At 51.4% G+C, this 12,373-nt stretch overlaps 1 protein-coding gene across 1 annotated transcript in view; it reads left to right on the plus strand.

The window, feature by feature from the left end:
• The window catches only part of DNAH1 (dynein axonemal heavy chain 1), a 79,064-nt gene that overhangs the window by 21,808 nt on the left and 44,883 nt on the right, over positions 1-12,373 (plus strand). Inside the window, exons 9-17 of the mRNA XM_027121021.1 lie at positions 4,540-4,697; positions 5,963-6,174; positions 6,865-7,163; positions 8,565-8,715; positions 9,429-9,622; positions 9,718-9,943; positions 10,428-10,547; positions 10,928-11,010; positions 12,064-12,205. Coding sequence (XP_026976822.1) covers positions 4,540-4,697; positions 5,963-6,174; positions 6,865-7,163; positions 8,565-8,715; positions 9,429-9,622; positions 9,718-9,943; positions 10,428-10,547; positions 10,928-11,010; positions 12,064-12,205 — 1,585 coding nt within the window. The remainder of the gene's footprint in view (positions 1-4,539; positions 4,698-5,962; positions 6,175-6,864; positions 7,164-8,564; positions 8,716-9,428; positions 9,623-9,717; positions 9,944-10,427; positions 10,548-10,927; positions 11,011-12,063; positions 12,206-12,373) is intronic.

The raw sequence follows: 12,373 nt of genomic DNA on the forward strand, positions 1-12,373 counted from the left end.
CAGTCTGTCTTTATTCCAGTACCACATATTTTGATTACTGTAGGTTTGTAATTAGTTTTGAAACTGAGAAGTGTGAGTCTTCCCACTTTGTTCTTTTTCAAGTTTGTTTTGGCTATTTGGGGGTCCCTTGAGATTCCATATGAATTTTAGGATGAATTTTTCTCTTTCTGCAAAAAAAGTTATTGGGATTTTGATAGGGATTTTGCACGCTTATTTCCTCATGTGAGCTTTAGTATCAACTTGTCTAGCTGTATTTTTAAAACGCTTGGTATTTTTATTGTGATAGCATTATATTTTTAAATTACCTTAGGTATAGCTGACATCTTTGGGATCCTGAATTGTACTATCCAAGAACAAGGAATGTTTGTCCATTTGTTCAAGTCTACTTCTGTATCTTTCAGTAGTGCTTTAAAGATTTTTTCATATAGGTTTTGCATATTTCTAAGTATTTTATCTTCTTTGTTGCTATTATAAATGGGCTTTCTCTACTTTTACATCTATTGATTGATTTCTTTATGCCAATTTACATCCTGTTACCTTCCTAAAATCATTTAATGTTTGAGTTTATCATTGATTCTCTGGGACTTTCTAAGTGCACACTATCTGTAAATAGAGATAGTTTTACTTATTATTTTCCAATTCTTATTCCTCTAATTACTTTCTCTTGTCTAATTGCATTTTCTAATGCCTCCAGTACAATATTGAATAGTAGTGGAGACAGTAGGCTTCATTACCTTGTTCCTAAAATTAGTGGAAATACCTCTAGTGTTTATGCCTTAAGAAAAATGCTAGCTTTAGGGTTTTGTTTATTTAATAATGTAGCTGTTGATTTCTATTTTCTTAAATTTTTTTTTTGTCACAGGCTATTTAAGTACCCGTGGAGATAATCATATGTTTGTCTCCTTAGATCTATTCACATGGTGAATTATATTAATTGATTTGCTAATATTGAGACAACCTTGCAATCCTTTAATAAATCCCACTTAGCCATGGTGTATCATTTTTTTTAACATCTTTATTGGAGTATAATTGCTTTACAATGGTGTGTTAGTTTCTGTTTTATAACAAAGCGAATCAGTTATACATATACATATGTTCCCATATCTCTTCCCTCTTGCGTCTCCCTCCCACCCTCCCTATCCCACCCCTCTAGTGTATCATTTTTAATGTGGTATTAGATTTTGTCCATTAATATGCTATTTAGAACTTTATCATTGATATGTGATACTGGCTTGCAATTTTTTTTTGTATTTCTTTATACAGGTTTGAAGCAAAGTTATACTTGCTTCATATAAAGAATTTTGACATTTTCCATCTTTTTCAGTACTCTGGAGCAATTTATGTTGCATTGGGGCTGTGTGGTCATTCTTTTGTAAAACCATTTGGACATGGGGCTTTTCTAGTTTTTCTATAACTTTATTTTTCTACAGGTATTTGATCTTTTTAAGCTTTCTTTTTTCTAATGGAGTCAATTTTGGTATACTTTGTTTCTCTAGAAAATTATCCATGTTACCTAGTTTTAAAAATATATTTGCATAGACAACTCTTGTTGTCTCGCTTTGTATGTTGCTTTTGAGACATCTGATGTCAAAGTCCCCTTCTCTTGTAAGTTGTTTGATTTTTTTTTTTCTTGGAGACCTTGGAGATTTTTTTTTTTTTTCGTCTTTAAAGTCTAATCATTTTACTAGGGTATGTCCTAGAGTTGATCATTCTGATATTTTTTCCCAAGTACACAATGGGCCTTTTAAATGTATAAATTCAGATATTCTTTTATTTCTGGAAAATATTCTTGAATTGTAGTTTTAAATATTAGTTCTGTTCCATTGTTTTGTTTCTCTTCATCAGAGACTCCATACTATCTATCTATCCATTTATCTATCTGTTGTGTTGCTTCTTCTTTGTTTCTAATTCAACTACATGGTAAATGGTAGTTGAATTAGAACTTTTCTGTTCTTTCTTTTTCTAATTTTCATTCTCTTGGTTTTATTCGTGACTTTCTTAAATGTATTTTATTAACTTTTTAATTTGACTGTATTATTCTATGGCCAACTTGTAATTTAGCTTTCCTTCATAAGATAATTTAGTTTCTTCCATTTTTTTCCCGAGTCCAATTAAATATCGTTTCTTTTCTTCCTGTTATTTGCCTATTTCTATGTTTTATTTTTCATATGCCCAAATACTTTGAAGAGATTTACTTTAGTTTGAAGTGTTGTGTTAGTTTTCTTCTCCTTTGTCTTTTTTTGCGGGGTGTGAGAATTTTCATCAATTAAGGTGTTTTCTTTCTTTTTCTTATAGTAGCTTTATATAAATGTAGCCTTTCACCTACCTATTTCATTGATTTGTAAAGATTTACAAGATTTCTAGTCCCAGGGCGCCCTCCTCTGTTAGTATAGCAAACTGTTTTTATTTATTTATTTATTTTTTAATAAATGGCCATGTAGGGGGGCGGGTGTTGGGGAGAAGGGTCATGTGTCCTCCAAATTTTTTGTTCTCTCTTGCAGGACTCTACTTTTCACTTTTGTTTCTTTCTCCCTCACCCTCCAATCTCCAAAGGATTCCTATTCTTTCCTTTTACCTTCCCCCCTCATAAGTCATGCCTTTCAGAGAATCCTACCTTGAACGCATGCAGCTAAATCCCTTCCTTTTAGTAAGTGCTGTGATTTACCAGGACTCTTGTTTTTGCAGTTAGGAGAGACTTTCTCTTTCTGGAAGGATTTTAGGTCCATATGGGGGCTACCATACACCACTCTTCTGCACAGTTTTTCCCAGACTGCCCTTGTTCTCCATGAAGGCTTGCAGCTGCAGTGTGAGTGAGAGTGCACTGGGAGTTGATGTTTATTTTTCTACTTGAAGATAATGTGAGTTTGGACATTCTCTTTATTCTAGTTATGCTAAAGGTGTACGTTTTGGGTAGTGCTATTTGTTTTTCTTGCTTTTCTTTTCCTCTTCTCTTTTTTTAAAAAGTGTGCTGGGAGAGTTGAATTGATGTGGCCATTGTTATCATGGTTGTCCAGAATTCCATTTCTTGAGTTTTATATCATTTAGAGTATCTTTGGCTATAAATTACAAAGATGCTTGGCTCAGATTGGCTTAGAAAACAGGGAAATTCATTTCTTTACATGTAACAAGAAATCTGATGCAGGACATCTCAGGCTTGGACCTCAGGGCTCTGTCTGGTGTCTGCTGGCTTTGTTCTCAGGGAAGATGGCAGCAGCAGTTTCAGAAGCACAAGGTCCAGAGTCCATTGACTCCTGCTGTGGATTAGATTCCCTAGAAATAGAGCCTGTTTCAGGGATTCACGTACAAGTGATTTTTTGACGCAGTCCTCTCAGGAGAATCTACAAGCAAGTGAAGGAGGCAGGATAAGATGGAGGAAGCATCTAGGCAGAGGTGGGGTTTTAGGAGAAGCTAGCCTCTGATCCCACAGGGAATTCTGGAGCATGAATGACAACACAGAGTTTGTCTTGAGGGAGACAGGACAAGGGGGCTTGATTCTATATCTCTGCATCAGTCACTGGTCAGTCACAACTGGGTCCTGTAGCCACTCCTAAACAATTACAGTCGGGACCCAGCCCCACCAGGATTGACGTAGACTAGTTGAGATATACCCCTGGAGCTGGGGATGGTTCATCTTCCCCTGAGTCATGTGAGAAAGGAATAAATCTGGAGCAAAAGTGAGGTGCAGTTAGGAGGCAATGGATATCCCTCAGGCGGCCAGCCACGTGTGTGGCAGGTACCTATCTTGTGCCAGGACTGGGGCACAGTGGTGAGCGCCCCCAACAAAGGGCTCTCGGTCTAGCCAGGAAGACAGGCAGTGAGAAAGCTGGGTGTCTGGGTTCTGATGGGTACTGTGATGACAGAGCAAGGTAAGGGAATAGAGATGTCTTGGAGGGGCTGCTTTACATCAGGTGGTGAGGAAAGGCCTCGCTGGGGTGAACATTTGAGCTGAGGCCTGCAGTGCAAGGGGAGAAGAGAATTCTGGTTGAGGGAACAATGGTGTCGAAGCTGAGAGGTGGAGACACGTCTGGGGGATGTGAGGAGCAGTAGGGGGTTAATGCAGCCGGAGTGGACCAGAGAGGGTGCTGTAGCCTGGGAGACACTGGAGACGGAGGCCGGACGCCATGAGGCAGGCACAGGTGTTAAGAAGGAACGCGTTCACGGGCCTGCAGTGTGAGAGGAGTCAGGGAAGGGCTTTGAGCAGAGGACCGGCTTGACCATTTACATGTTTAAAATATCTTTTTTTTTCCTGCCAAGTGGAAAATGGGTTTTAAGGGGGCAAGAGGGGGAGGCAGAGAGGTCAGTGAAGAGTGGGAAGCAAAATGGGCAGACTCAGGGACTGATGTGATCCTGGGGGCGGGGGTGGCATAGAAGAGGCACGACGGGTGCTGGTGGCTGGGGGCCAGGTAGGAGGTGTGCCTAGGAATGCAGAAGGGATGCCCCAAACTCATGTCCCCAGAGCCTGGGGCCCAGCTGGCCCACAGTGTTGTGGTGGGGGGGTGGAGCCCTCCTGATTCCGCCTTCTCTGCTCCACATGGGCAGGGTTCTGGAGCACTTCAGCAATCTTTCGAGAGAAGTGAACCTGGACTACGAGCGCAGCATGAACAAGATCAACTTTGACAAAATCGTCTCCTCCAAGCCCAAGACGTTCTCCTATGTGACCCTGCCTGAGGAAGAGGAGGAGAAGGTGCCCAAGCAAGGTGACGCTGGCTAGACAGAGGCAGGCCCACAGCCACCCACGGCCAGAGCCCCTCCTGCCCCTCCCTCTGGGACCTCCCCTGTCCCCAGCATTCATCACCTTCTTTTCCTACCTGTCTGGAGAGCTGGGGGGTTGGGGTTGTGGGGGTGGGGTAGAAGAAGGCTCTTTGATTTATTATTTTTTTAATTTTAAAATATTTATTATTTATTTATTTATATGGGCTGTGCCCGGTCTTTTTTTTTTTTTTTTTTTTTTTTGTGGGTCCGGGCCTCTCACTGGTGTGGCCTCTCCAGTTGTGGAGCACAGGCTCTGGACGTGCAGGCTCAGCAGCCATGGCTCACGGGCCCAGCCGCTCCGCAGCATGTGGGATCTTCCCGGACCGGGGCACGAACCCATGTCCCCTGCATCAGCAGGCGGACTCTCAACCACTGTGCCACCAGGGAAGCCCTGTGCCCGGTCTTAGTTGTAGCATGTGGGATCTTTTTAGTCGCGGCATGTGGACTTCTTAGTTGTGGCACGCATGTGGGATCTAGTTCCCCGACCAGGTATCGAACTTGGGCCCCCTGCAGTGGGAGCGCAGAATCTTACCCACTGGACCACCAGGGAAGTCCCCGAAGGCTCTTTTAAAAATAGTAGTCTGAGCAGTGCAGAAGTGGCAAGGTAAACATGGACTAGGAAAGCAATTGTCCAGAAGTGGATGAAAAGTGCTCTGATTTTCTGACCTAGGGACATGCAGTCCTTTTCTTCCTCCAGTAGCAAGAGTAGGTTGGCACTGCTGCAGCTCCATTTGATATGTGGCAGACCGAGTCTCAGAGCTCCTTGCTTGGAGCTCTCTGATCCCTGCCCCAGCTTCCATGTGTGTGAGGTACCCAGGAAACTGGGGTGGGGTGCAGACCATGGGCACTCCCAGGGGCCTGATGCCCACGTCTTCCTTTCTTGGTGCTCCAGGGCAGGCCCCAGATGGGCCCCAGGGGTTGTGTGCAGGTTGGCTGGGAGGGAGCCCATGGTTCTCACCCACCTTCAAGGGGCCTGTGATCCAGAGTGACCTGGAGGGAATTGGTTTACCCACCCCAGAGTGGGCACTTCACTGTGGAGCCTTGGGGTCACCCAGGTAGGCCATGGGGAAAGAGGGGTTCCAGGGACATGGGTGTCTCTTCCAGGGAGGAGGCAGGAGTTGTTCCCTCCATCAATACCTGGTAGATCTGCCCTGACCCCTGGTACATCCAAGGCCCATCTGACACTGGCCCTTGACCCCCATCCCTGCAGGACTGGTGAGTGTCCCCCAGTACCCATTCCAGGAACAGAAGGCAGACTTCACCTTCATGTCCTTGCTCACACGGTCGGAGGTCATCACGGCCCTCAGCAAAGTGCGGGCCGAGTGCAGCAAGGTGACCGCTATGTCCCTCTTCCACTCAAGCCTCTCCAAGTACAGCCGCTTAGAGGAGTTCGAACAAATCCAGTCACAGACCTACTCCCAGGTGCGTGGGCATCCAGGGCACAGAGGGTGATAGCGGGCCAGGGCCTCGGAGCTGATGGGCACAGACAGGGGCCCTGGGAAGCCCGGAGTTGATCAGCCGAGAGCCCCTGCTTTCCTTAAAACCAGGCCTTGCCTCTTCCTAGACCTTGCGGGAAGCTGGGGCGGGTGCCAACCGGGTGTTTCATCTTAGAGAAAAAAGGAAAACCAGGCTGGGCTCCCTTTCTAGTCCTTTTCCATCCCAACACTGGTGGCCTCTGAAGCAGACTCCCAGTCTTGGAAAGGGGAGCAGGAACCCCATGCACCCCCATATCTACCTGAGCATGGGAATGTGAGGGGGAGAGGTGTAGCCTCATGGGAGACAGGCACCAGTGGGCCCAGGAGGAAAGCTCCTTTCTGCTCCACTCTGTGCCTCGATCTCTCTCTCTCTGCCTCATTCTCTGTATCTCTGTGTCTCTCCCTTGGCTGGAGGGAAAGCCCTGCTTTTGCTGCCCCTCCCTCCCTCATCCCCCCACCTCCAGAAGCCCTGGTCCCTGGGGGTCATAGGGGGTGTTGGTTGGCAGGGCTTGGCAGTAAGTTGGGGTTGTGGGGAGATCCCTTCATGGTCATCTGAGTCTGGAGAGTGCCCGAGCATGGTGGCTGTGGGCAGTGCGCCCCGCAGGCAGCCACATGATGCCACTTGTGGCCACCGCAGGTGCAGATGTTCCTCAAGGACAGCTGGATCACCACGCTCAAGGTGGTCATGCGCAGCAGCCTGCGTGACATGAGCAAGGGCTGGTACAACCTCTACGAGACCAACTGGGAGGTGTACCTCATGTCGAAGCTGCGCAGGCTGATGGAGCTGCTCAAGTACATGCTGCAGGACACACTGCGCTTCCTGGTGCAAAACTCTCTCGCCAGCTTCGCACAGTTCATCAGCGATGCCTGCTGCAGCGTGCTCGACTGCACTGATGACATGGTCTGGGGCGAAGACTTCATAAACAGCCCCTATAGGTGGGGCTCGGCTGGGCAGAGGCACCTGTCGACACCAGAGCTGTTCCTTGTCAGGCGTTGACGGCTAGGGCGGTACAGGGTCAGGGGGCCAGGGCAGCCAGGGGCAGGGTGCCCAGCACTGCTGGGTCCTGGACACAAGGGTGGGCCTGGCTCCTGCCCTGGTTGCTGGGGAATGTCCCAGCAGCTCTGCCTGGCATATCTTCTGGTGACTTCCATCTCTGTCACTGAGTTCCTCAGTTGAGAAATGTTTTTTGAGCACTTGCCATGAACCAGGTGGGGTTCTAGGGGAACAAGAGGGGTGCGGCCCCTGCTCTCACATGAGCACAGACAGCAATCAAAGAAATAAACAGATACAGTCATTGCTGATCTCGGCAGGGGCTCTGACATATCCAGGAGAGGGGACGTTGCCAAGGGGGTCAGGGATGAGGTGGCATCTGAACCAAGAACTGAGACAGAGGAAACCAGCCATGAGGGGATGGTGGGGAGGGGGCACCAGCTGGAGGGCCTGGAGGCACGGAGGGAAGAGAAAAGTTGGGGCCGTCATGGAAGGAAAGGCCAGTGGCTATGGCTGGAGAGGGAAAGGCAGGGGGGGTTGGTCAGGATGACTCGGGAGAGGTTGCGAGGACCAGGCCAGACCATGTAGAGCCTCCTGCGGTCATGGTTGGGGGCTGGATTTATTCCGATTGTGGTCAGCAGCCATCAGAGGGGAGTAACAATCCAAATTATATTCCAAAACCATGCTCTGGGTTTGTGAGGATGAGTGAGGCAGAAGAGAAGTGAGACCAAGGCTCTTACCATTGTCTAGAAAAGGGGTGATGGGGCTGGGTAGGGCAGATTTGGGGCAGTGAATAGGCTGTAGTGCTGGGGAGAGGATGTGTAGGAGGAAGAGGGCAGGGGAGGAGACCAGGCTGACTCCTGGGGTCCACTGAGCCCTGGTGGGAGTCAGGGAACATGGAATGTCTGAAATGCTCATTTGAGGTCAGGGTGGTTGGCAATCCAGAGTGCGGAGGAGGCTCGGCTGGGATCTAGGCTTGAAGGTCGTTGCATGTAGTGGGTGTCTGGAGCCAAGGATGGTGGGCTCCCAGGGAGAGCATGGACGCCACAAGTGCCCAGGGCCTCTCCAACCTTCGCTGATGACCTCAGGACCGCGTGGAGGTCGTTCTCCCTCTCCCTGGTGCCCATGGGCCTCTGGGCAAGTGGCAGGAATGGAGGAGCCTGTCTGGTTGGTGTGGGTCTTTCTCTCTGGTAACTTGGAGGTTTCTGGGAAGAGGGCAGAGGCAAGTCTCGTGCATGAAGAAGCTCCAGAGCCATAATGCCGGCAGCAAGGGCAGGGACTGGGCTTCCTGTGCGCAGCCCTCTTCAGGCCCCTGCCCACAATCCGCCCGACCACTGTCCCCGCAGGCCCCGCAAGAATCCCCTGTTCATCGTGGACCTGGTGCTGGACAGCTCAGGGGTGCACTACAGCACGCCGTTGGAGCAGTTCGAGACTTCTCTGCTCAACCTCTTTGACAAGGGCATCCTGGCCACCCACACGGTGCCCCAGCTGGAGAAGGTACAGTGGCACTTATGCCAGGGTGCTGCCACAGTGTCAGAGCAGTTCAACTTCATCATGGCTGGCAGTGTGCTCAGCCCTTTAATTCTTGAATAGCTCATTTAGTCCTCACCACAAGCTGAACTGGGTACCATTAACATCCCCATTTTGTAGATGAGGCTTGGAGAAGTTTGGCCCAAAGTCACATAGCTGCTAAGGGTCAGACCTGCGATTGGAACTAGGCTTGCTCACCCACTCCTGCCATAGCCATGTCTGACCCAGATCCCATCCAGCTCCTGACCTCTCTCTTCCACTCAAGATGTAGACAGAGACTGACCTCCACTCTCGGGACCCCTTCTCAAAGGTCCTCATTCGTCACCACAGCACAGCCTGCTACCCCAGGCCCCACAGCTGCTGTAACTCTAGTCCCCTCTTCTGTCCCTTGCTGGTCAGTCGGAGACATCAGTGACCTGGTTGTCCCATTGGCCTTGAGCTGAGCCAGGCAAGGCAGAGGAAGATGCTGTCCCTTGGTGGGCCACCTGGGCCTCCCGCCTTGTATTAGTCCACAGCCTCATCTAAGAGACGTGGCAGCAGACCCTCTGCCCTGCCCCCACCATGCTGTCTATGCTCGGCCACGCTGCCGCTCACTCAGTCTTTGGACCACACTCCAACCCTTCTGCCCGCCTGCCCTGTGGCTCATCCAGCTCTGTGCGCCTCCCCACCTTGCCCCACAGCTGGTGATGGAGGACATCTTCATCAGCGGTGACCCCCTGCTGGAGTCGGTGGGGCTTCATGAGCTGCTGGTGGAGGAGCTGCGGGCCGTCATCGCCAATGCTGTGTGCAAGGCCATAATCCCACTGCAGGCCTACGCCAAGGAGTACAGAAAGTACCTGGAACTGAACAACAATGATGTTGGCACCTTCCTCAAGTGCGTGGGTGCGTCAGAGTGTGTCTGCCTGTCTGTGTGACCCCCACTCACCCTCTCACCACCCTCTGCCCCTCGTGGGTGCCCGCTGTCCACAGGGCCTTCCAGACGCAATGCCCGTCGGCCGAGGAGGTGCGGGAGGTGGTGCTCACCCACCTGCAGGAGAAAGAGATCGTGGACAGCTCGTTGCCCAGCATCATCATCATCGGTCCCTTCTACGTCAACGTCAACAACGTCAAACAGAGCCTGTCCAAGAAGTGCAAGGCCCTGGCCACTTCCATGCTGGACATCCTGGCTAAGAACCTGCACAAGGAGGTGGATGATGTAGGTGCCCACCTGCCCGGCCCCAGAGACCGCACCAACACACACACCGTGCATATGTAGTGAACTCCCATGAGTGAGGCTCAGGGGTGTCTGCAGACATCCAGGCCAATGGAAGGGTCTGGAAGCCACCCTGCCTCGACCCTGCCTGGGGTCATATGGGAGGTCCCAGGAAGTGGGGGCTTCTATCTTTTCCCCTGGACTTGTAAAGAGCTGGGAACCCCTCACAAAGAACACCCTGAGATGATCATTTCGCAGAGCTGAGGGTGTGCAGGTGCAGGCGGCTGGGGAGGGGGAAACACACTGGGTGACCTTCAGCTCCCCAGTGTGCTGGAAGGGAGCACCTCTTTTCAGAATGCACCGTAGGATGTGGTGGGGTGGGGGCAGTTCCCTGTTGGGAGATACTGGGACCAAGAAGGAGGAGCAGGCCCCTGGGAAGGCAAGGGAGGGGCACACGGCCTCCCCAGCACCCTCCCCCTCCTGCCAGATCTGTGAAGAGTTCCGCAGCATCAGCCGCAAGATCTACGAGAAGCCCAACAGCATTGAGGAGCTGGCTGAGCTTCGTGAGTGGATGAAGGGCATCCCCGAGAAGCTGGTGGGGCTGGAGGTGAGGCGGGTACACGGGGGGCTGGGGGCTGGGGACAGGCAGGGGCTGGGAGAGCAGGAGCCGGGAGGCTGGGAGTGAGGTAGACACACAGAGGACAGTTGGCCTCGGAGGGTTATGAGGCTGGGTGCACAATGCAGATTCAGAGCTATGCTGTTTGGGCTGTCAGGAGGGCATGAGTGGGGGGCTGGAGTTTGGAGGTGTGGTGGCCCAGGCCCTTGGAGCCCTGAGCCCAATGCCAGCACCTCCTCCACCACCCCAGGCCTCCCCTCTCTGGAAGAGGGCACCCTCTCCCTAACACCCAACCACTTTGGGGAGCCTGGTCCCAGTTACCCTCCCACCTCCCAGGTACACATAGTTCTCATCAATGCCTATACATGCAGGATCGGATTGCGAAGGTCATGGATGACTACCAAGTCATGGACGAGTTCTTTTACAACCTCAGCACAGATGACTTCAATGACAAGTGAGTGTGAGGTCGGTCCTCACTCCAGGCAGGTGGTGGATAGCGGGAGGTGGGGGAGGAGGTGCTGAGCCATGGCGGCTGCAGGCTGTGCAGTCACACGTCTCCACGTGGGCCAGGGCCACGTGGCCAGTGGGGCAGAAGGAAATCATTTGGCCCTCTTGGTCTAGGGACCCTGCTGCCCCCCACTCTGTCTCCATTCTCTATCCCATCATTGGCCTGACACACACATGTTCACCGGGCCTGGGATCCCCTTGTTTGTGGTTGAGGCCCTTGGGGGTCCTTGGGAGCATGGCGAGAAGGCAAAGCCCAGCGTGGTGGGCGGTCCCTGGGGAGGAGCACTTGTCCCCACCCAGCTCGAGAGCCTCATAGGAAATAGCCTCAGGTTGGGACTGCCTTACTGAGGCCAAGAGACCCCTTGCCCAGCCTGTCTTATAGCCTGGGGCTGGCTCCAGGTTGCCAGCGTCTGGCAGAGACTAGCACTGTCTCCTGGGAACCCTGCCCAGGAGCCCTAAGTCACCTGCTTTATGGGACATCCTGGTGCTCAGGGTGGCCTCCCCCACGATCTGCAGCCCAAGGCCAACTGCAAGCAGAATCTCTGAAGCCCACAGGGTCACCAGGTCAGCCAGGCAGAGGGAGTTGATATGAAGGAAGCTGGTCTGGTGGCCCTGTCTGGTCACCAAGGAAATGCAGGCCAGAGGCTGTCACTTTGCCTCATCTGAGCTGAGGCCCTTTACAGACCTGGGGAACTCAGGATCGCTTCTCTCATTTTGGACACCATTCCCTTCTTGTCCTGTCACTGCGCTGGGCACATTGGGTGTGCATCTCCCCGGAAGCTGCCCACAATCCCAGGGCGGGGACTGCTTTCCCTGCCAGGCAGCCCCACACTGCAGTGGTGGCAGTGGCTGCCTCCAGGCTCACTTCTACCTCCCGGTTGCCCAGCCCCGGCTGCTCCAGCTGCCGCCTGGATCCCCCATTCTCCCCTTCACCCTGGCCTGCACACCCCATGATTTCAGTGTGACATTCCCCCCCATAACCCATCCCTTCCCCATCCAGATGGGCTGCCAGCAACTGGCCTGCTAAGATCCTCGGGCAGATAGAGATGGTACGGCAGCAACACATGGAAGATGAGGAGAAGTTCCGCAAAATCCACATCATGGATCAGAACAACTTCCAGGAGAAGCTGGAAGGGCTGCAGGTGGCGCTGGGTTGAGAACACACACACACACACACACACACACACACACCACACACACCATACACACACACATACCACACACACACCACACACACCCACCACACCCACCACACCCACCCACCACACACACACACACACACACACACACACACACACACACACACACAC

This window comes from Aethalodelphis obliquidens, unplaced genomic scaffold (assembly GCF_003676395.1).
Source record: "Aethalodelphis obliquidens isolate GAN/ISIS:26980383/991018 unplaced genomic scaffold, ASM367639v1 scaffold22, whole genome shotgun sequence".
Lineage (NCBI taxonomy): Eukaryota > Metazoa > Chordata > Mammalia > Artiodactyla > Delphinidae > Aethalodelphis > Aethalodelphis obliquidens.